The sequence below is a fragment of the Uloborus diversus genome, chromosome 1 (genome assembly GCF_026930045.1).
Source record: "Uloborus diversus isolate 005 chromosome 1, Udiv.v.3.1, whole genome shotgun sequence".
NCBI lineage: Eukaryota > Metazoa > Arthropoda > Arachnida > Araneae > Uloboridae > Uloborus > Uloborus diversus.
The window spans coordinates 144,233,171-144,258,061 of NC_072731.1; the positions used below are offsets into that span (position 1 = coordinate 144,233,171).

The 24,891-nt window shown below is 32.6% G+C and overlaps 1 protein-coding gene across 2 annotated transcripts in view; it reads right to left on the reverse strand.

Moving 5' to 3' along the window:
• The window catches only part of LOC129232658 (oxysterol-binding protein-related protein 2-like), a 141,793-nt gene that overhangs the window by 81,224 nt on the left and 35,678 nt on the right, over positions 1 to 24,891 (reverse strand). For both annotated transcript variants that reach the window (XM_054866793.1, XM_054866801.1), the window contains exons 5-10: positions 21,869 to 21,942; positions 18,630 to 18,693; positions 11,121 to 11,222; positions 10,916 to 11,041; positions 10,443 to 10,649; positions 5,753 to 5,936 (exon numbers count right to left, since the gene is read on the reverse strand). In XM_054866793.1, coding sequence (XP_054722768.1) covers positions 5,753 to 5,936; positions 10,443 to 10,649; positions 10,916 to 11,041; positions 11,121 to 11,222; positions 18,630 to 18,693; positions 21,869 to 21,942 — 757 coding nt within the window. The remainder of the gene's footprint in view (positions 1 to 5,752; positions 5,937 to 10,442; positions 10,650 to 10,915; positions 11,042 to 11,120; positions 11,223 to 18,629; positions 18,694 to 21,868; positions 21,943 to 24,891) is intronic.

Here is a 24,891-nt window from a genome sequence, read left to right on the forward strand (position 1 = left end):
TTCTCCGAAAACAGGAGCCGTTCAAGTCGAATTTTTTAGTCGAAGCTCATGAAAGCTTTGTTTTTATTTCACGCACGAAATTACAGCAAAAAGCAAAAGAAAAAAAATCTTTCTCCTTTTACACAGAACCTTGCTTTATCAGTTTGCATGGGAGAGAAAAAATACTCTCGTGCAACTTAACGGCATCCCCACCCCCCTTCCTACTACATTTTGGGAGACGAGCGTCAACTCCACATCCTTTCCCACCAGACGCTGATGAGGAATCGGCACCGTATTGCCAGATTAAGTGAAAAGTAGCCGATTGGGCTACATTTTAATACAATTTAAAACAAAAAAGGTGCTGAAAATCAACGACATTGATTCCATTGTGCTTGACTGGTTTTGTTCAGCTAGAGGAAACAATTTACACAAATGCCTTCCTATTTTATTTTCCCGAAATATTCAGCGGTTTTTTTTATATTTGCTTATTAGTTAGGTTGACTTATATAAGCAATACTCATTAATTTAATTTAGAACTATACACTGTATGTGTAGGTTTAAAATACAAAATTAAAATGGCATCGTAAATTCAGAATCCCCAATAGCGGACACTCCCTGTTAATGCACAAAAACTTTGGTTTTGACCGTGTCGGCTATTGGGAGGTTTGACTGTATATGTCACTAGCTGCATTACCCGATGTTGCACGGTCTACCTTGAAAATAAAAAGTTTCATCTCGTGACACATGTTTAACAATCAGGTTAAAAAAAAAAGGAAAAAAATCGCAAACATTTCCCGTCAGTGTAGAAAGCACAATTTTATGACTCAAAATTTAAATTTGGACATCATTGGATTTTTTCGTAATCACTCTGGATTTTCCGGCAAACCCCCCTAAGGGGGTCCCCATACACCCCATTTTGATGAAAAAAAACGTATGTGAATTAGTGAGCATCAAAGAATCGCTGCTCCATGTTTGGAAAAAAATCCGAGGAAATCTGGAATTGCATAAGCAAAACCTCCCCCCCCCCCACCCCACAGATAGGCGAAAAACTCTCCATGAAAATTCCTACTCATCAAAGAATCGCTAATCCAAATTTGAGAAAGATCCGACAAAAACTGGATTCGTAAAAGAAAACCCCCGGTGAGAGGGAGGGTGATACAATTGCGAACAAGAACCGCCCTGTATGCGAATTCTTGAGTATCAAGAGACCCCTATGCAAAATTTTGCAAAAATCCAACATAAACTGAATTTGCATAAGGAAAACCTCCGTGGGGTGTTTTCGCACCCCACCCCCTCCCTCATAGATAGGCGAAAAACTCTTTATGAAAACTCCTAAGCATCAAAAAACTGCTGTGCCAAATTTGGCAAAGATCCGATGAAAACTGTAGATTCGTAAAAGGAAACCCCCGGTGGGAGGCAGGGCCGTAGACAGGGCAGGGACCGTCGGGACGAATTCTCCCCCGAAATTTACAATTTTCTCCAAAAAATAAAGAAACGAAGATAATCTAATCAAAACTCTTCCTTCGATTCCTCCTTTACTATCACTTGGTCTTGCTATATAAATCTTCTTTCATTCAGACCTCTTCTTTTTACCCCTCCCTCCACACCACCACGCCATTTTTTTTTTAAAAATTTCAAAAAGTCCTCATTTTTTCACACCTTGGCTCATTACTTATTGCTAATGACTCTTGTTACGGATAACATTTTAAAAACATTCTTGAATATACACTTCAACAAGAGACATAACAGATTTACATGATCAAAACTATCATTTTAAATCCTATCATATTTTTGATTACATGCTTAATTTTGTAGATTTTAATGAAGAGAGTCTTTAAGAATATTAATTTTTTTTTGAGGTGGTGAGTGTAGATTACTTTTTAACTGTGACTATTTTCACTTATTTGCGTGTAAGTTATTCTAAAAGCCCCCAACGCATGCATTTGTAATTGCAAACATGTAATAAACACTGTATCAAGTGTTATAGACTGTAAAAGCGTACGCAGTCCTGTTATTTTTTGAACTCCCTAATAAATAATTCCGATGGAATATAAATTAGTTATCAAATAGTAATGAAGTAATTAATTAAAATAATTATTTGATACGAATTTTTTAAATACATTGTTGATTAATTTTTGTAAACAACATAATAAACATAATTTTTAAATGCTATTTTCCCACTTGATTACATGTCCTGGAACCACCTTTGCCTCGACCATGTCCCTCCCCGAAAAAATATCCTGGCTTGGGCCTTGGTGGGAGGGGGATTCTAATTGCGAATGAAAACTGCCCAATGTGAATTGTTGAGCATCAAAGGCAATTATTTTTACATCAAAGGCCGTATTTGGCAAAAATCCAACGTAAACTGAATTTGAATTAATAAAATCATTATATATGATTAATTAAAATGTATAATACATTTAAAACAATTGTTTTTTAACGATACACACATATTTTAGTATTGATTTTAAAAATGCAATTAATTTTTCTTCAGCAGATCCAATCCAAAATCCATATTATTAGGTAAATCAATTCCCTCATCAATGTCATTATTTCACAAGCAATTTAACTAAAAAACGAATACAAAATTTTATTCACTTTTTCAATTCCGGTATTTGTTGACAATTCTTAAACTGAAGTTAAAAAGTACCAAACAAAAGAGCTGCAATGAACTACCGAAGTAACGTAAAACCATAAGTATGCTCGGATTCCCCTTGCTATAATAATTACAGCTTCAAATCTGTTTAATGCCTAGAACTTAAAGAAGGCTTTTTGATTCTTTGCTGTACTTTTAGGCTCCATGTTATTTGTCAGTCTAAGGATTTTAACATTATCTTTTTCACTCATGTCAGAAGCTTGCTATTCAACTGCAGCTGAGTAGCTATAGTCCCCTAATTTTTCTTCTGCTATTCTTAAAAACTATATAGTTTACTCTTTTTTGTCTTTGTTTCTGTTTTTCTTTTTTTTTTGAGGGGGGGGGGGGGAGGTCATTTTTGAGGTTTAATTTAGCAAGCATAACTAAGAAACTTTTAATCCTTTCTGGTGCTTATTTAAAGTTGAAATAAACTACAATCGCGTTTTGCATTATTTTCTATTGTCCCTCATGCCAAAGGCTATGTCTGTCATTATCAAAGCTTATGTACATGCTCAGTTGCTAGTTCTTGTGGAGGACGTATGGACTTATAAACAGAAGCATCTTATCCCCTGTCATTAATTCTTAAAATAAACAAACAGTACCAGGTGTTTTCATTATTTTATTAAAAATATTTTGCCTGAAAAGAAAAATTTAAACCTGTCTAAACAGCTAAGTGTTGTGGTAACTGGAATCTCTCAATAAGCTGTTATGAAATCCAGAACCACCTAGCATTTAAGATTACAGTGAGACTTTGGTAAACTCGACACTTATTTTTGTTATGGTTGGCCCAATTCAGAAATCCTTTTATAAGTCGACATCCAGTCAATCTTCTAGTACTTTTTGCTACTCTTTTAGAGAATTTCATCTTTTATCCAGGGGAGTCATCCATTTCACCACCCAAAACAGTATTACTGGGTGCAAACTACAGCGAAGACATCCTTCATCCTTTAGTGACGTTATCAACTGTTCCATTTTTAACAACCATAGAAAATTTGAAAAATCTTTATTTGAAAAAAAATAAATTTTAAAAATGAAAATCATGCAGCCAATTAATATTTTTTTTTTTTTAAAGGAAAATATAAGCTTATGATTAGCTTATATGGGGAAAAAAGTGCGAAGCGTGCACAAAAGATGTGACAAGCAATCACAAGATGCAAGATAAATAATAAATCTACCTTCTAAAAACATTTCTTCAGTTGTAAGAGTCATCAGTTGAAAATTCATAAGTTTTGAAATCATAAAGCCAACGTAGATAGTCTATTATAATGTTCTACCACTAAAAGTATCTATAAATGAAGGGAAGAAATCATAAAGGTCATGCTTCAATCTTTAAAAAAAAAAACAGCATTTGAAGATAGAATTTACATGAAAGCATGCCATAACATAAATTAGACTTTTACGAATTATGTTACTGTCCATTAACAGACATCTTGCTTGTTAAACAATATCTGGGACTATCTAGCCAAAGAGTGTCAAACAACCTTTATGTTTTCATATTTGCTCTGAAATAATCCGTTAAAACTTAAATGTGAGACACTGCAGTTGTGATGCACAACAAATTAGAAAAATTTGTAGAATACAGTTTTGAAAAACTCATTTTACAATGTAAAAAAAGAATTTAAAAAAAAAAAATCAGGATTAGGGATACATGCAACAGTTACAGTAAAGTCCAAAAACATTTTGCATTAAAAAGGGGGTTTTTAATAATTTTGAAACTTGTTTACTATACATTTTGCAATTTAATGTGACACAATGCAGTTCTTTGATTTAGTTTTTGCCAGCATTTGCTCCTTTTCAACTGTTTATACTTATAGCCATTCTAAGAAAAATTTGTCACTAAAATATTTTTCACAAGTAGACACAGGAATGTAAAATTGGAGTTGGAGACTGTCCGAGAGATGATTTGAAAAAGCACAAATAAGTTAATCTAAAATTCAAATTTTATCTGAGTAGTATGAATACACATATTCTGAACTGTTATTACAACTTAATTACTGTAAAATCACTTATTTTTGCGAGCTATACTTTTCGTGAAAATAAAGTTATTGGTGGTTTCACAAGCTGAAAATTTCACGAAAGTTATACGAACAGAACCAAAATATGAAAAATTTGCCACTAAGAATACTTTGCAAGACTTAAATTTTTGCAATTATGATGAGTTCACTAAAATCGCAAAAATTGAAGCCTCATAAAAACAATTGCTTTTTTCGTTAATAAAAATGCACAAATAATTTTACCTAAACTTCCAGCCTTTTATCCAGTATTTCATTCTCCCTCCCCCCCCCCCCGCACTGAAGAGAAAAAATAGATTTTAGTTAAAATATGCATAAAGTTTTAAATAAAGAATTAAGTCCAAAAGTGAAGAATTCCAAAAACCAAAATTAAGGAGTCTGAAACTAAAACTAATGAGTTTTAAGGGCCCTTTAAAAAGGAAAATTAAAGTTAAGGACTTTTTAAGGAGCATTGGCACCCTGTTTAGGTCTTTTGAATACACATTTGACCTAGAAATAGTCTCAGTCATCAAGAGTTTGAATATGAAATAAACTTTCATGAATGTTATTAGCTGTTTCCCATCACAATATTTTATTTCTCTCAGCTTCAATAGCTAAAGCAGTATCAGCATTTTCTGTGTCCCTCAGCAAAATCAATTCACAATGCCATTTTTGCCAGACATTCATGTGGGACATTCATGTGTAAGTATGTACGCCTATGCGTTTTTTTTTTTTTTTAATAATAGAACTCCAGAGCTAAAATTCTGTTTGTTGTCTTTGCCAGCTTACAAACTGTTCTAAATTGTAAAGTAATTTTAATAAATATAAATTCATGACAAGCCCTTAACTTTTTTCTCATGGAATTTTTTTTTTTTTTTTAAGAGCAAAGAGTGACGAAACATTTATTCACTTTTATCTTAAATATTATTAAAATATACTTAAACTACACTTAGCATTCATAAGGAACTTATTTTGCTCACAGATTAAAAATAATTTATTAACCAATGAAATAAAATGTTTCATTTCTCCCCGCCCAGATAATAATTGGATCAAATTCTTACAGAATACTAGGATTATTTGTTAGAGAATATAGAGGATTCTTAAAGAATATTCTACTACCAAAAAAAAAAAAATAAATAAAACGTACCTCCTTCATCTGCATCAAAAAATTCATCACAATCGGTATCTTGATAATGTGGTGAATTAGGCGGGGAATGAAAAGGACTAACGAAAGATTTTTCTAACTCATGATGCTCCTGAGCCAAAGCATGCAATGCATCTTGCAAAACACGACATCTTTCCTGCTGTTGCTTTACTTGCAGCAAACGTACCTGAATGCAAAGAGAAGAAAAAAGCATATAATTTTTTGTAAAACAACATGTTACATTCTTTTTATAGTGAGAATCAAAAAGTACTTCAGTCATAAATTTTTAAGCATAAGACAATATAAATCTATACTAATATTATAAAGAGAGAGGGTGGATTTTTGTGCGTTTATATGTTTGAGATAACCTCTCAAACCACTGCACCTATTTGAAAAATTCCTTCACTATATGAAAGGTGCTTTCTTACTGAGTAACATAGGCTATAATTCAAAAAAAAAAAATCCGATAAATAGTTCTTTTTTTATTCCAATTTAGGCCTAAATTTCACATAAATTGCCTATTATTGGCTATTAAAGGGGTGAAAAATTACTTGCACATATTAATATTATGTATCATTGAAAAGGGAAGAATTTTCCGCGTTCTAAACAATTTGTTCCAATGCTCTAACTTAATTACGGCGGGAGTAATTTGCGTTTTTAGCTCAAACTTTTTTGGGCTTAGCTGAAATTTAGGCACTACTTTCTTCATTAAATCTATCAATAAAAAATGAAGGAATTGTCCCACAGTTTTCTTTTTGACATCATTGGAAAAAGCGACAGTTTTTACTCCAGATCTCTGTCGATGTACGGTTGAAAAACTTAGCTTCTATCTTCAAAAGAAAAAAAAGGTACAAGCGTTTTTAAATCAAATTCGAAAAATGTCATTTTGATTCAGATTGTCAACCATTTTATTTTCTCGTTTCCACGGTTATGCTTTTTGAATCCATCGTTTCTTTCCTTATTTTGCATTTAATTTCTTAAACTTATTTTATTTCGTGCTTCCATAATTACACTTTTAAAATCCATTTCTTAAAAGTATTTTAGTACCTGTCGTCATTGTATAGAAAGGTTATTTTGCATGGTGTTTTTTTTCTTTTATTTAAACCCGATTGTTGAATACATGTCATTTGACACAACTTTTATTCTCAAGGTAGACTGAGCAAAGCCGGGCAATGCAGCTCTTAATATATAAAGATTTGAAAGTTACTGTTAATGTGATTTTACACTTTTTTGTTTGCTTGGGGAAACATTTATTATTGCCAAAGAAAAAACATCCGCGTCACTCGCAAAAGGGCTGGGTTCCCGTAGCGTTGTCACTTGGCGCATTAGGCGCTGAGCAGTTCAGTCTAGGATTATTGTTTTAAAGCAACCGTAAATGTAATTTATTGTTTTGGCGATTTGTTCTGAAAGAAAAGAAACTTGATTTGTTTTTATCCGAGTCAAATGTACGACATTTTCTTCTTTTTTTCTGACGATGATTTTTGAATGTTCCACTGGATTTTTTCTTTTTGTTGGATGGATTATGCTGGCGTGGTTGCTGGGCGAGTTTGGCGATAAACAATAGAGTTGCGGAACTATTTTTACATTTGAAAGATATTATTTGATGTCTTTTTTTTTTATTTGGCGAAATATTTTAAATTGCAGTAAAAACTGCTTCACTCGCTAAATAGAGTATTAAAGCAACTGTAAATCTAATTTAATGATTTCACGACAAGCTTTAAATTCTAAAGAAACTTTATTTTTATTTTATTTTATTTATTTATTTATTTATTTATTTTTTTTTTGAATGGGTGTGTACACCTTTTATACAAAGAAAAAAGATCAATTCACATCAGAGGGGGAGGGGCGTCAATTTTTTTAATTCAACGGACTTCCATTAAATTTTTAGCACGGACATCACTGTGAGGGTACTGCTAGTTTAAAATAAAATTGCCTTGTTTAGATACATTTTTTGTACATTGTTGGGATAAAGGCTCAACAGATTCAGTTCATCACCCTTGAATAAGATGCAAGATTTTCCAAAAAATAGCTTGCTCAGAAATCACTCTTAATTTATAAGTCAATTATTTATTATTTAATTTACAACAATCTAGAATGGCAATTGATACTCTCACCCATTATTAATAAAATATATTTCTTGAAAATCCAATAAAAATGAAGAAAAAGGAAGAAGTTCCTGAGTCGAAAAATAATATACAGAAAATATTTAGTAAAGCGCCAGCAATCCTAACTCAAGATTGTTTTTTTTTACAAAATAGTGATAGAAGAGGCTCAAAAAAGGAGTCAGAAACATTTACAAATATAGCTAGTACAGTTGGTAATAAAATTTCACAGGGAAAAATCCACAAATGTTTACCAATTTCTAAAACTTCTTTGAATTCATATGCACATTGCACACACATGACAAACTGGGCACAATCGCCTAATAAACAGAATATTATATTTCATTTCCTTCAAATTCTCTAGTTTCCAATGTAAATATTACATAAACTTGGGAAATTAATTCAAATTTTCTGCTGAATAGTCAATTGCCAAGAATAATTACTTTGAAGATGGGAAACCCTTACCCCTCCAGGCACGCCAAAAGTTTCAATGCACTGGATAGCTTTCATGTAATTTAACAAAGAAAGAAAAGAAAAACTTGTTTATTTATAGCAACAAAATCAGTTAAAGCTACTGCTATTATCATCCTACTTGACTACTTTTTAAAAAAATATTAACAGTATGTAAATTATGTTTCTTCAACAACATGCTTTTTACGTAAACTTCACTTCCCCTTAACTTCAAACGTTTTATATTAACAACTAGCAAAAATACCTGGCGTTGCCTGGGTCAGTAATAATTGTGAGAAACAATCACTACTTTCATTTATTTTCTGTGTTAACTGAAAGAAGACAAAACACACTGCTTTGACGTGATTAAAAAAAATAGAGCTTCTTCCTTGCCCATAAAAGTAAAATAGCAATAATTATACAAAACAAAATAGTATTCAGTTAGAAATGAAAGCACAACATTTGAGGCAGTGAGAAGCAAAGGAATGCAAGTGGACTACTTTAAGTTTCGAGTAAAACCTGTTTAAAGATCAAATCCTAGGTAGGCATTCATTGAATTTTTTTCTAAATCATGCTGTAAAGCAACACCTACCAGGGCTACTAGTACAATCTCTTGCCCCAAGACAGAGGAGAGGTTCACCTGCCATTTGTACTGGTTATCTCCAAATATTTAATTTTGCCACTTGCATCCCTTTGCTTCTCACTACCTCATTTAAGCAAATAAAAATTTGAAGAATTTCTAAAATATGAACTAACAAAAACAAAGATCACTAAAAAAACAGTGCGCTTTATTCAATTAAATAGTACACACACACACAAAAAGAAGAAAAAAGTTTTCTACTACGTTTCCCTAAGTGTTCAAAAAGTAGAGTTTCTGAATATTTAAATGACTTTAAATTCATGTTTGCTCCTGAGAAGCCTTGATTCAAAATTTTTATTATGATTACTTTTAATATTGCTGTTGTTAGGCACCAAATTTTCGTAACAATGTGTTTTGTATTTAATCATTTAATGGGGAAATTACATGACATTTACTGTTTTCCATCATAATGTTTTTTTTTTAGAAATAAATTATAGCCTATGTTGCTCCCTGATAATATAACTATCCATGGTGAAAAAATGGTTAAAATCTGTCCAGTAGTTTTGAAGATTACCCCAGACATACATGCATACATAAATAGCCATTTATGTATATACATGAGGCTACAATTCCTAAGAAAGTAATAAATGTCGTGTTTGCTCCAAAGAGGTCTTGATTCAAAATTTTCATTATGATTACTTTTAATATTGCTATTGTTAGGCTATGAATTTTTGTAATAATGTGTTTCATAAGTAATCATTTAATGGGGAATTTACATGAAATTTATTATTTTCCATCATAATGTTTTTAAACTAAGTTTTTTAGAAATAAATTATAGCCTATGTTGCTCCCTGATAATGTAGCTATCTCTGGTGAAAAAATGGTTAAAATCTGTCCAGTAGTTTTGAAGATTACCCCGGAAATACATACATACATACAGAAGTAGCCATTTATGTATAAAGATGTTTAGATACCTATTATTATTTGTGATTTAATAGCTGATCATATCAGTTAATTGTTATAAACTTGATTCCAGAACATGCTTTTAATTATTCCAATCAATGCTTCATATTACTACACAGAAATAAGAACTAAAAAAATTAGAAATCTGCTTTCCAGGTACTACATGTATTAAAAAAAAAACTTTAATTAGTGAAAATAATTAAAAAGGACAGTAAGCGAAAAATGCAGTATTACACTGAGAATATTAAAATTGATGGAATATAGTATCATTTAAATACCAATGTTTTGTAATCGATGTCACACCTCAACTTCAAACCATCTCTACTTTGGGTTGGTATCTTGTTGGGGTTGAATTTTGTTTATGATTCATTTCCTTACAATCATTAAATTTTCATTGCACTTTTCATATTTAACAACTAGCAAAATATTTGAAGAAAATAATACCAAATCAAAATTGTGAATGGGTGAAAAAGTATGGCAATATAGCCATAAAAAAATATATTGTACTTTTTGAACAAAAAGTACATAATTTATTATTTCTGAATAGGAGAGATTTTTCATAGTAATAATGTCAGCAACCAATTAAATTTTTACAAACCTCTTCTTGCTGGGCAAATACTGTAAGGCAATGAGACAAACTAGAAGACACTTTTTTGGCATATTCAATCAAATGTTCCACTTCATTAGGAATTCCATTCAGCTGTAATTCATTCAAACCAGACACATTGTTATTTTTTAATTTGGCAAAAGCTGAGTGTAAATTTTCCACATGTTTCTCAAATAGTTGTAAATGTGCTTGAGCAGTCTTAAAGAGAGAAAGAAAGAAAAAAAAACAAGAATTATTTCTGTTGATTTACCTTCAATACACATGTTTTTAATTTTTAGCAAGTAAATATCTTCTTTCCCCTCCCGACTATTATGTTTTTTGCTGATTGAAGCTTTTCTGCATGGATCCTAATATCTTTAATTTTACATTAAAAATCTCAACATCTAAATGGTTATCGATGCATATCATATCAAAAATTGAACATATTTTGCTTTCTGTTGTAATTACTTGATGTTGATGAATACCTGAAGCTTGTCTTGCATAGTCCCGACAGGAATTACATCATCTTCTTCAGGATCAGAATCGGAAAAGCCTTGCTTCAAGTAATGGCTGCTAAAGTCAACATGTTCTTTGACGGCATTTATCCATTTCTATAATTTAAATATAAAAATTACAATTAAAGAACATGTAAAGAAAAGCAAAAAATTAATTTATTTAAAAAAAACTAACCTGGCGATCAACTTGCTGATGAGTAACAAAAGGCACACTGAAGCGTTGTCTAGTATTGTCGGAAAAAGTTACTGTAAAAGAGGCAATGTCAGTACTGTCCAGCTAAAAAATAAATTAATATATAAATAAAACTTATAATAATAGGTAAAACAAAAGAATTAAATTCCATAGGAGGACAGACAGTTTGTACTAAGGAGGAAAACATTTGGGGTATTTAAGCTTTTTTTTGTTCAATTGACTGCATTTTATAACGTATTAATCAATAAAAATACAAAGGGGGAAAAAAAGAAAATTTCTGTAAAGTTGATGTCAACGAATTATTTAATAAAAAACTATACACAGGATGAACAATGTACATTTTCAAAAAGTTATGTAAAGGTCAAGATTCCGAAAAATTTGTAAAAAACAAAAAACTTGGTGGCCACCACTGTGGGAGAGGAGTTTTTACTACTTTCATGAAAAAACAAACAAATAAAACTTTACAGAATTACATTTTAAAAGTTATAAACATGCCTCTTTTTTCAAAATAGAGGAATAAATCAATAAAAAGTTGGCAAAAAACTGCATTTAGATGAAATTTACAAAAAATACGATTTTGCTGATAAAATTTCACTTTTCCAGAAAATTATTTAAAAAAAAAAAAAAACATAATTTTTGGTCCTTTTTATATTATTTTCAGTAATTTGCACTGCGATAAATATCCAATTCTGTTTTCTGGAAGCTTATGCAATTAAATAATCTTGTCTGCTTCCATCTTGCGAATGACCAAACATGGCGACTACGTGAAAAATTTAAGGCATGAAAGTAATTTTAATAATTTAAAACCCTCAAAAAACAATTTTGATGAAAGAGTCAGTTTTTAACACATTAGCATCTGATGCAATACGGATAAAATAATATTCTGAAGATAAAATTTGAAGGAAAAAATTTTGTATTTTTCAAGAAACTAATTTATTCTCTGGGGGGGGGGGGATACGGCACATTTTGCAGAATGTTCAACAGTGTGCATTGTATTGCAATAGACATCAAATTCTATTTTTAGAAACCTAGGCACTTAAAGAATCCTGTCTACTTCCATCTTTGAAGTGACCAAATATGGCGACTGCGCTAAAAATTAAGATTTAGGTTTTTGAATTTGTTGCATAAAAATAATTATAAAATGTAAAATCCTCATTAAACATCAATTTAAATGAACTGTTATAGCTTTTAGCACATTAGCGTCCAATGCAATAAGGATAAGAAGAAGTTTTAAATGCTAAATTTTTCATTTCTCAAGAAAACTGTTTTAAATAATAAAAAATAAATAAAATGCTTTACAGCATATTGTGTTATTTTCATTAGTTTGCATTTCAATAAACATCAAATTCTGCTTTGTTTTTGCAAACTTAACCACTTCAGTACTTTACCTACTTCTATCTTGTGAGTGACCAAATATGGCATCTATGTTTCACACGTAACTAAAAAGTATTGCCGTTCTGGTCAAAAAACGATCTTTCTTGATGTGTTTATCCTCAGGCGTATGCTTCCAAAGTGATTTATTTTCTTCCACCCTCTTGAGTTTGTGCACAATTCCTGTTCATTCCAAGATTTTTTTTCTTAGGAACAACGGGGTGGGGGGGGGGGATGGCAACTGAGGACGTTTTTTATGTCGCCACATTTTCAAACTAGGTCGCCAGTGGCGACCGTGCATCTTGACTTTTATTATATGGGAACATTTGTATAAAGCCAGGTTTAAACATAAACAAGTCTAGGAGGCCTAGTCTCTGCCCAATACGTAAAAATTTAACGCATGCAACGCCCACCCGTGACGTCACTTTTACGTACGCAACAAAATTCGCTAGTCTCTGCCCTTTCTTACCGGACGCAAAAGGCAGCTGCCAAAACGCGAACGTACGGTAAATTAACGCCATGATTTTTCTGGCGTAAACCTTTCGTACGTACGTTTAAGAGTCAAAACAAAGATGGCTGCTGTATTCGCCGCGCAATGAGTTTTATGAAACTTGCTGAACTATTGGAACTTATCGAAAGAAAAGTATTGAAGAATCATCACACGCGTTGGATATTTTTGATGCAAGGTTTGTCAAACTTTATAAATAGATCAAAAGTTAAGTGATTAACGCCACAGAAGTGAAACATTGCTTTCCCTCCTGTATATAGGGTTACCAGCTAATTTGCGAGTACATTCTTCGTCACTGTTCTACAAACACAACATCATTTTTAATTCTTAGCGTTCATTTATATTTATTGATAAGAGTGAAGTAAAAGATCTTGCACCATGGCCCTGCGAAATTTGCTGTTGATTTTGTTTGTACAGATTAATTATCTTCCGACAGGTAAGTGGGTCATTCCATTTTAAACCAAGCAATAAAATAAACAAAATTCTCAAGCTGATCGTTTCAGATTTTCAAGAAACTTTGCGAAATCCTACTACTCTCTGACACCTCAAATGTATATAAACTTTAAAAAAAAATCTATCTTACACAATTGATCAGTAACTAATGTCTGAGTTTTTAAACACTATTTTCCCGGCAGTGTTTTGAAATGTTATACCTAACTCAAGTTCTATGGGAGCTTCAGAGTTGCATAATAGCTCATTTTAAAGAAAACTGCATATGCCTTACTTTGATGTGTAACAACACAAATATTTCAGATAAAAATATTTTTCACAATTTTAAATTTTGACATTGTGTCTCAAAAATTCAGGGTTTTTTTTTTTTGTAATGTATTATAATGAATGCATCCCTAATGTTCAGAGTGGGCTCAGAACAGTTGCAACAAATATTGTAGGATAATTTTTACAAAAAATTGGCTTAAAAAAATACTGACTAGTGTTATGCCGGATGTCCGAGGGAAGATAAAGATGTGTATCCTTATCTGTTTTTTCCAGATCTTAAACAAATCTTTTATATTCTTAAATTTCAACACATATTTGAATTCTAAATATAGATAGGCATGAAACACTCTTAAATTCTATGTAAGTTAAGTGTTTCCATTTTGTTAAATAAGGTATCATTTCAGAAATTAAAAAAGTTGATTTTTAAACCCCGACTCTATTAGGAAAGAGATAATAAGTTTGACATGTATATTTGTGTGTGTTTGTGGAATCGTAGCTCCCAAACAGATGAAACGTTTTTGTTCATTCTTTTTTACGCTCAAAAGGTGACTTGACCTTTGTGTTCTTAGCTTGGTCTCATCTTTGTAACACTAATTACCCAGGGGTGTCCACCTCTTCCCCAAATACAACAGAGAAAAATACCCTTGAAAACAACCCTCCTAAAATTTTCAATGCCGTAGTCTGACCTTCCCTTGGTGAACACCTATGAATTAATGAAGATATTAATTAAAAACCAACATAGTGTTTTTCGCAGTTTGAACAGTGAGATCTTATATATGTGCGTTTAAATATTGGGACTAGTTGAAAGAATGAAATTTTCTGCGTTGAATATTTGTTAGGAATTTCCAAGTAGGAGTTATAATCTTGTTTACACAATAAAAGAAAATTTTGAGTTCAATGTTAAACCTTTATGCTTGCGAGTAATAGCAATTTCTTTGTTGCTCCACGATTTAAAATTTATCTACTTTCAGTTTCTGGCGTGTACTGACCCACAAGTAGTTCTCAGAGACTCAAGAGATTTAACAATGTTATTTTCTTTGAAATCGGAGAATAAAATATTGTTCACATCAATGGGGTGGCCGTTTGGAGGGGTTTTACTGTTACATTTAAGATGTCAGAGAGTAGGGCTTCTGAAACTTTCATGAAATTTGAGACGGTCAGGTTGAGAATTTTATTTATTTATAGGTTTGATATATGATCCATTTGCGTGTCGAATAATATTAATTTGTACAAATAAAATAAACAACAATGTTTCTACGGCCAAGCTGCAAGATCTCTTACTTCACTCCCATCAGTAAATATAAATGAATACTAGGAATTAAAAATGATGTTGTGTTTGCCGAATGATGAGGTAAATTAGTTGGTAATCCCATAATGATGAATGAGCAAATGAGCTGGTAATATTGCTGACGGAAAGCAATGTTTCATTGCTGTGAGGTTAATCTGAACATTTTGGTCAGAAAAAAAGTTTGACAAACTTTGCATCTAAACTATTCAACACATTGTATAAGACTCCTGAAATACTTGTCTTTTGATGCATTCCAATATTTCTGCTTCTTTTTGTTGAACATTCAAAGCAGCAAATTCATCACTCAGCAGCCATCATAGACTTTGCACATAATAGCTGTAAGCTCAGGTACACATGTATACTTCCGTAGGACTCCCTTAAGCTACAGTAGGGTCTTATTTCACAATTTTCCATGGGTGGGGGGGGGGTCTAAAGATTTGTGCGCAATAGATTATATATAGGAAGAAAACAAACTGCGTACACACAATAATGCCAAATTTGATTGTTTCTAAAATTCAGAGGGTTCCCTTACCACCCAATTGATGGATCTGGAATTCCTGTTCTTCACTATACATATCATCATTCCCATAATACACATCACAAAATTTTACACAGTTGCGGAACCAATAAATGCACATTTACATCAATGTTCATTGTTGTTTCTTCAATATGCACTTTATTTGTATACCTTCGGCTGATTTCAAACAAATTTCTTTATTTAAGCTGTCATTTTATTATAAAAAGGAATATTAAAACATATTCTGTACAAACTGCAGTATAGTTGTAATGGAATTTTAGAGGCTCTGCCCCCTGCTCGTTTGGCTCGCCAACCCCCGGTTGCCACCTGTGGGCGCTCAAAGCCACTTGCAGCAGGTGACTATTAATGATTTTAGGGGTGTCGAGACATCCCAGAATATCCTCAGGAATGGAAGCCCCTAAAGGTTTAGAGGGGCGTTAAAGAGTGGAAATGGCTTCCCCTATTTGCCCTGTATCCAGTGGTACAGGTAGACACGGCCAATCCGGAGAAGATAGACACAGAAATAAATAGTTTAGACTAGGGGGCCCGACTCCCCTGCTCGCTTTGCACGCCAACCCGTTTGCCATCCGCCTCAAAGATTTTATGCGTTTTTCAAGGTATCATGACATCCTTGGATATCCTCAAGACATAATCAGTACTGGATATCTGGCCCCTCAAGGTTCAGAGGGGTGAGACAGGGTGCAATAAATACAGAGATTAACAACCCGTATCCAAAGGTGGGGTGTGTTGGCCGGATTCGTAAGGTGTCAGACTCTTAACTCAGGGGTGCCCACCTGGAAGGGGTCATGGTACAGACTGCGCCAATAGAATTTCTAAGGGAAGGGGGGGAGAGAAAATTGAGAGGTATTTTTTGGGGGGTGCTTTTGCTCTTGGGAGAGGACCCCTGCTTACCCGAAGGGTCCAAGGTCCGATGCCAGCCGGTCAAAGATCTTCCATGTTTGTTAATGGTGACTGGGGCAAGTTAAATATGTCGCAGTCAAAGTCCTTCAAAGAATTAATACCTCTGGGAGTGCTAGACCAGAGATTACTCGTCTTCTGACCTCTGGATCAAAAAACAGCTGTCTTCAGGTCCCCATCCAACAGTTTAGAACAAAAATGGTAGGTACGGGGAATCCTAGAGTGTGATGTATTCAACAGTACCAGTATTGACTTGGCAGACATTTCCAGTTCAGAGGAGATGCGGTTAGGGACAGGCAGTCACAGAAATTAATATTATCGACTATTAGATAATCTGTTATGCAAATTGTTCTGAATGATGTTTTAATTTTCAAACTACAAATAGAAAGAAATTCACGAAAAAACATTTTAGCAATTATTTTTCTTTTTGTAATTGCATATGTAAAGCCTAATAAATACAAATTAAATTTCATTCATTGGATATTTAAAGAGAGATGGGTTTTTAAACTCCTTGGGCCTGGGCTCAGTTAGCCCCTGCTCCAGATCTACTTACCTGCAGCGCGGGGTGACTCACTATACTAAATGGGCCCCCAGCTTTCAGTGGCTTAGAACTCCAGTAGCCAGTTAGGGGCTCTGCTAATTTTTTGCCAGGGGGGCCTAAAATTTATAGATCAGAGCCAGACAAGGGTGTCACCATCTCAACATGGAAGGGGAGGGCAGGCCCAGGAAAGTCCCAATGCAAAGTCGTTGTGACCTCCCAAAATTTTCCTTATTCGATAAATTTTTTTGCCGCTTCAGCAAAATTAGGAGTTTTATTAGGTAAAATTATCCTCATTCAGCGACAATATTTGTGGCATTCCATTCGGCAAATAATTGAAGACTTTTTTTCCTCCCAAAGATTAAAGTTCAGTGTCCTCCTGGGCGGGGCCATAATTTGGACAGTTTGGGGACTGGTCTTTTAGCCCCCCCCTCCCCCCAAGATTTTGGAAGCAATGCAATTCTAAAATGATAGCAGTATTAACTCAACACCAGTAATTTTTCTTTTTTAATGTACTTGGAAGAAGATGTATACACTTTCAAACTCATTGACAAATGCCCCCCCCCTCCCCCCGGTGAATATGTCCATGGTGCCAGAAATGCCTGTTTTTTATTTGACAGTTGACACAAAAGTACTTTGAGCCAAATTCTTAAAAAATATTATAGTGTTAAAGCTATTTTGATAATTTACAAAACAATTCAAAATAATGTTTCAAAGAATGATATTTCGCTACATTAGGTATATTTTGTAATTTCATTATCATATTGACAGATCAATGAAGAAATATCAAAAATGAATTTAATTAGAACCTTCCATTGCCTTGTTTTCTTTGCTAGTTGATATTTTAAATTTTAGGAATTTGTTACTGAATGCTCCAAAAAAAAAAAAAAAAAAAAAAAAGGTAAAAACTCCAACAAAAATGCTTTTTTTTATGATCATTATGATTCTTAGGTCAAAAGGTTCTTCTTTTGTGCCCCTTTTCTTCTGATTTGGGTACCCGAGTGGTGTAAGTAATAACAAGAAATTTTTTTTCCATCTTTCTATGATTGAGAGCAGACGTCGGAAGGAGAATCAAAACAAAACAACTGAGGCTAGCCTCGTCTCCTGAGCGTTCTCATGTCAACGATTCTAATTTTCCATTGGCTTACAGGGACAGGAAGAAAGGCGTGGTTTAATGCTTACCGTACGTTCGTTATCCCAGCGAGTATTAACGAACTTCCGGTATTTTTGGGCAGAGACTACCGCAGTTACCGTACGTACGGTGAGTGCGTAAGTTGCTAGCGTCCGATACGATGTGCTCGTGCGATGACGTCACGATTAACGTATGCTATTTACGTATGGGCAGAGACTAGACCTCTAGGATAAGAAAAGAAGAGAAAAAAAGGCTGTTGCATTCTGTATGAAAAAAGGCTTAATTTGAAACAAGCTAACCATCACACACCACGCTAACCACATTTCATAACGAAGCAACAACTAATCTTGGAAGATAAATAATATAAGCAATAATATCCTTCCATTTTGGCATCCTTTATCTATAGAAACCAAGGAAACACTTATTAGTTTCATTATCACTTTTTAAAGAGCGATGGAATTTACAACAAACTTTATGTGTAATGCATCAAAATGAAACTCACATCAATTTGGGCACCATCTAAATATTTATAGCCCTTTCTTCTTGTACCAGTTGTCGAGTCCGCCCTGAAATTAATCATGTCAGTAAAAACATTTCAAAAATGACAATTTTACCAATTATAGTTGACAACTAGAAATAAAAACACAAAATAGCTATGTTAAAAAATTTGAATGTCCTACTAACTAATTAAAATTTAGTTGGTTCTTAAAAAAGAGGTTTAAAAAGGAAATTCAGAAAAAATGTTTCATAACTATTTGTTTCCAGAAAACTAAAATATTTAATCAATTTACTAATGAATAAATAAATATGAAAAGTTGACCATTGCTGAGCATTCAATTGCTCTATTCAGCAACAGTAATATTAGTATATAGTAATCAGCTGCAGTAATATCAGTATATAGTACTTTATGAAGAAATTCAACTTTCTACAGCTCTTCATCACTTTGCTTGTCTTGTCTCAACACATATAGAACTACATTACATCCAAATAATTTTGAAAGAAAAGAAGACATTTTAAAAAGGCAAAGAATTATGAGTTCTAGTGCTAAACATGACTCTGCTAAAGTTTTAGAATAAATGCAACAATGATAAACATATATTACACTAGTCTCTAAATGTTAAAGTACATCCTATTTTTTGAATCTTACCTAGAATAGAATGAACATAGAAAATAATTACAAAATTTGTAGAAAATGTGCACTAAACAGTTCTTAAATGAGACACAGAAAATAAAACCACATAAGTTTAATATAAACATAATGTGATAAAAAAGGTATGGTTGGAAGAAATGCCCTTCTTAGCCTTACAAAAATTGGTTCCAACAAAATATGCTCAATCTTAATTGAAATGCATAAGCTTCATGGACTTTCCATGCTGTGAGTTTTTGGACTCCAAAATAATGTTAAACAAAAATAAAACTTCCAGTAACCTATTTTTTATCTCCTATTTCCTTAAAGAAAGACTCAAAGCAGTAATATTAGTATATAGTACCAATTGCAAAAAACTAACACATGTTCTGATAGATTCAATCTGTCATATCAATTAGAACTAGATATAGAGATGGTTACGACAAAAACACCGTGAACTCTAAGATATCAAAGAGGCCTTGTTTAAGTTTTGTATTTATAACCCTAATTTATTCATATACTATTATTAAATATTATACTTCCTATAATCAGGGGTCTGTCCAGGACTTTTCACAGGATCCGTTTTTTGGGAAAAATCAAATAATTTTGTGAAAAATTAAATACTTTTGTGAAAAATTAAATACTTTTGTGAAAAATCAAATAATTTTGCAAAAAAAAAAAGTTTTTGCAAAAACGAAAGTTTAGACTCTTGAGATGGTGGAAACTGCATCATTGACACTTAAAGTTGAGTGTTTTCCCTCTTTTCTGTTGAGAATATCATTCTTAAGTGCTTTTCTAGTATTTGGGGGGGGGGGGGGGGAGGCATTGCTCACTGGGAGATGGGCACCCCTCAAGTATCAATATTTATCTACCATTCTACATCATGTTAAATTATACTAGAAATGTTATTTGTATAGTGTTTAAAACTGTAAGAAAAAAAATTCAGTCAGGGGTTCAGCATTTAATTTTTTAACCCAAGACACTGTTTAAGAGCACAGAGTTTCGTTTAAAACTTATAAATTCCGTGATTTTTACAAAAATAAAAAAATATTTTATTTGTTTACTTCTTAACTAAGCGTACTGAACATCAAAAATGCGAAAAATCAGATTCCCATAGCGGATGCAAAGAGATTGCAAGTGAAGGATCAGAAGTATAAAAACAGCCTGTAAAATAAATATTTTGGATAAAATTATTTTAGAATTTCATTTTAGAGTCCTATGATAAACATATCATTAATATCTGGACACACTTGAAGCAAAAATAATAATAATAATAAATAAATAAAAAAAAAATAAACGATCGATTCAGCATTTTAATTATTGACTCATAAAAGAAAATGGAATTCCGCTTTAAAAACCTGAAATAAGCTTTGTTACAAAAATAAAGAGCCCTTTTCATTTATTTGCATCCTAATAAAGCGAAGTTAGCTTGAAAAAAGAATGAAATATGATTTTCATGTCGGATGTAAAAAGATTGCGTTTTTCAAAATGTAGACATCTATAGAAAAAAAAAACGGTAAATAAAAGAGTTTAAGTTAATTATCCTTTTTAGCATCGAAAAATCAAACCCATATAACTTTCTCCCAAAATAACAGTTTAACATCGCACCGCCAGATGCTAAGTGGCGATAAACAGTTAAACATCGCACCGCTAGACACTGACCCTAAGTGGTGATTAGTTTGAATTTGGTAACTATATCTGAAGCGACACATCCCCCCCTACTACCCTTTGCAGTTCTAAGTTCATTTCGCTGTATATTATTGATTATTAAATCATGAGTAGGGAGAAAAGTGCTTACTAAGCCTATTCAGAGAATGTTGACGCTTTTTCAAAGAAGTTTACAACAACACCGCTACATAAAACAAACAAGCAAAATTATAAACCAAACTGACTTTCAGCTGCTAATTTCTTTCAAAGAAACCAACAACAGGCATTATATTTATTTGGCCGTAGTAATTTTTTGTCTTGCAGGTGCATCACAAGAGGGCAGATTTTTATTTTCTTTTGCAAAATTAGCTGATTTTGTATAAGTTGATTCCTCTAATTTAACTTTAAAAAAGTTTCCAAACATTATCGTTTTTATACAGGAAATAATTAATATTAAATAATAACCAATTTGTGAAAGATCCGTGTTTTTGTTTATTAGAATTTTGTGAAGGGTCCGTTTTGGTTGATCGGGATTTTGTGAAAGGTCCGTTAACGGACCCAAATTTGCTCTGGCCAGACCCCTGATGATAGTATAAAATACTGAAAGGATGTAGTTTATAATCGGCCAAAGAGATAGAAACCAATGATATAGTTCTAAAACCTTTGCCAAGTAGGAGAACGGAAAAGTATATTACTTCATAAGTTCTCAACATAATGTCCCAAAACAGTTCTGAAAGCTAATGTACCATATATTTTGACTCCACAAAACTCAAATTAAATAATTAAAAAATATACTATAAAGATCTGCTTGTTACCCTTTTTACTTGTTTTAGTTTTGCCCTAAGTTTGAACTGCACAACCATTTGATAAGCAAAATACTATTCTGAACAGAAAAAAAAGCAATTGAAGAAATTGCATATTTGGATACATGATACTAATTTTATGCCAAAAAATATTTCATAGCTTACCTTGATGTAAAAAAAGACATCACTCCTTTGTCTAAAACAGTCCATACCTCTTTCCAGCCAAGGAATTTACTTTTCTGAGAGAAACAAATTTTTAAATCACACAAAAAATTAAAACAATTATACTTTTAATAAAAGATATATATGTATCTTACTACTATTATATGTGCAGAAGTTTGTCTGTATGGATATATGGATGTTTGTTACTCTTTCACGCAAAAACTACTGAATGGATTTTGATGAAACTTTACAATAATATAGTTTATGCATCAGAATAACACATAGGGAAGTTTTCACCCCGTTATGGGGGGTGAAACCCCCCTAGGGGGGCGATAAAACCCAATTTTCGCATAAATTCTCTAATATGAGGATGAAAAAATACTTGCACATATTAACATTATATGTCCATCGAAAGCTTTTTCTGCTGAAGATGGCACCTCTTCCAAATTTCTAAGTAGAATAAAAAATGAGTTATGAGCTTTTTAGTTCCATGTTCCAAAGCTTTCCTCAACACAATATAGTATTTAGGGTATCATCTCAACTCCCTTACGATAGCGACAATTGTTGTATTGTTCACTATTTTTGCTTTTCGTCCGACTGTTCAAGGCTTTTCTCAAGTTAAATTCTAAAGTAAGATTTTTTGCACAAAATAAGCAAATAATACATGGATTTGGCTGATTATTTTCCAGAACGTTTTCCTGATTTATGTTGTGTGATTTTTTTGGGTGTCTTCCCAGTTTTGCCGACATTTCATTCACCCCCCTCCCCTCCCTTGATTTTCAGTTTTCATCATATCTTTGGATATATTAAAGTGGGGAGGCCGTTTTAAATGTCGGCGAAACTGGAGAGAAACCATTTTTTGCTAACTATTTGACCCCTCCCTGTGTTAATATTTTAACTTGAATCAATTGAAAAAAACTACATCAACGTGAGCGAAGCCAAGGGTAAAAGCTAGTAGCTTATAAAAGAATTTAAGATGTAAACAAAATAATATTTTGTTTATTGATTAAAGGACGAGTTACGGCATTTTAATTCAAAAAGAAAGCACATTTATGAGGAATAAAAAAGTTCTTGCTTAAGTACATGCAAGACGTATCAGCCCCCACCCCCTCCTTGGAATTTGCGGAAGCAAATACACTACACATTAATTAATATTGTACACATAAAGAAGTTCATATCGTTACAAAACTATATTAAGTAAAATGCCAACATTGAGGCACATTTTTGCAGCTAAGATATTACACTTCAAATAGAACTTTTGCACTAAAATTTTAAAGACTAAATTTAATAGTCAACATTCAAAATTTCAAGCAAAGGCTGAAACAGATCAAATGCTATTGTTTGCAGTCGATTTTAATAATTATGGAGAACCACTGTTTTATAAATTTGTTGCATACTGTGTTGTTGTTGTGGCTTATTCCCCATGATCTAGTTGAGTTGCATAATGTGCTTGTGTTTATTCGGTAAAATCATTTGGGAGCACACTCCTTTCTATTTTTATTTCATTATATTTTTATTTCTAAACAACATTTTAACATATTCTTTATTTTATTATTTTTATTCATTCAAATAGCCTAGAAAACCTTGACAAAGGGGGGGGGGGATATAAAACTTAAAATATGTAGGAAGAAAAAAAAACAATCTTGAAATCATTTTTTAAAAAAACTGTAATTAAAATTTACTTTGAAGAGCCCTTTGGCTAACCATTGTGGTACTCCCGTTAAAAAAAGCAAAATCCCTTGTACATCTACGCAAACGTCTTCTGCATCAAAATAAAGTCATGTCCCCAACTGCAGAACTATCAACATAGTACACCAGAGGATAAGGGACAGGGCCTCAGGTGCTTCAAGCAACAAACTTATATTTCCGTGGCGTTTGAAGTGAAAGTAAACGTTTGACACTTGAGACTTTCATATAGTCACCAAATTTGGACAATCATCCTTTTATTCCTGTCAAATCGTCAAAGCTTAAAATATTTAGTGCTCAGATTATATTGCTGTTATTATGATGGTCTGCAGCATAAAATCATTTGACCAAAATTGTTCTGCAAGTACTTCAAGCATTGTACGCGAAAAACTCGACCTTTTCTACAAATTAGGTGCCAAAAATCAAAGTTTTTTACATAAGGTTTTTTTTTTTTTCAACTGGACTTTTGCTATTCATTTTTGTGGAAATGAGATAGTTCCAGAAACATCACATCTTTCAACCAAATGACTAGTTAAAGAGCACTGAATTTGGAAAATTCGTTGATCATGAAAACTATAAAATCAAAAAAAAAAAAAAAAAATTAACAAGGTGTCAAACTTAAACCGATTCAGATTCTTCAAAAATAGTTTATATGCTTTCTAAAATGCATAGAAAGAGCAAAGATACAAAATTTTATAAAAATCATAACCAAGGTGTCAAACCACATTTTTTCGGTCAATTTTACATGGCATGAAAGAGCAATTAAAATAATGTTATTAAATAAAGAAATTACTGAAATAATAAATAAAATGAGTCGAGTTTGAGTTGCATATAATTAAACACTTCAAAACTTTCTAAATATTTTAAATATTTTCTGGATGCAAAGGGACTGAAATCTCAAACAAGACACGCAATTTCAGACGATGGACGTATTTCAATGTTGGCATGTTCCCAAAACATACGTGTATGGCGGAAATGGCAGTGGATGAAGATCAATTGGAAATGTCTTACAAAGGACTTATCGAATTCAACATTGTGAGCTTTCCGCTAAATTATCATAATTTGCGAGAATTTTAGATTTTCTTTTAATTTCAAGAAATCTGCAGAATTTCTGCAAAATTCTATCTTGAGTTGTAAGCTTTTTGCAGAAAAGCTGCAGTTTCTACAGATTTTCGGCAACCCAGTTTCTGCAGATTTTCTGCAGAAAGTTCACTGAAATTTGCAGAAAATTTGTGAATTTTCCTCTCACATTTGAGTAGAATTGTTACGCAGCTTAGGCATCTGTTCTGCGATGTACGTCAAATTTAGTAGTATTCTGCTTTGGGGGGTAGCAGGTGGTG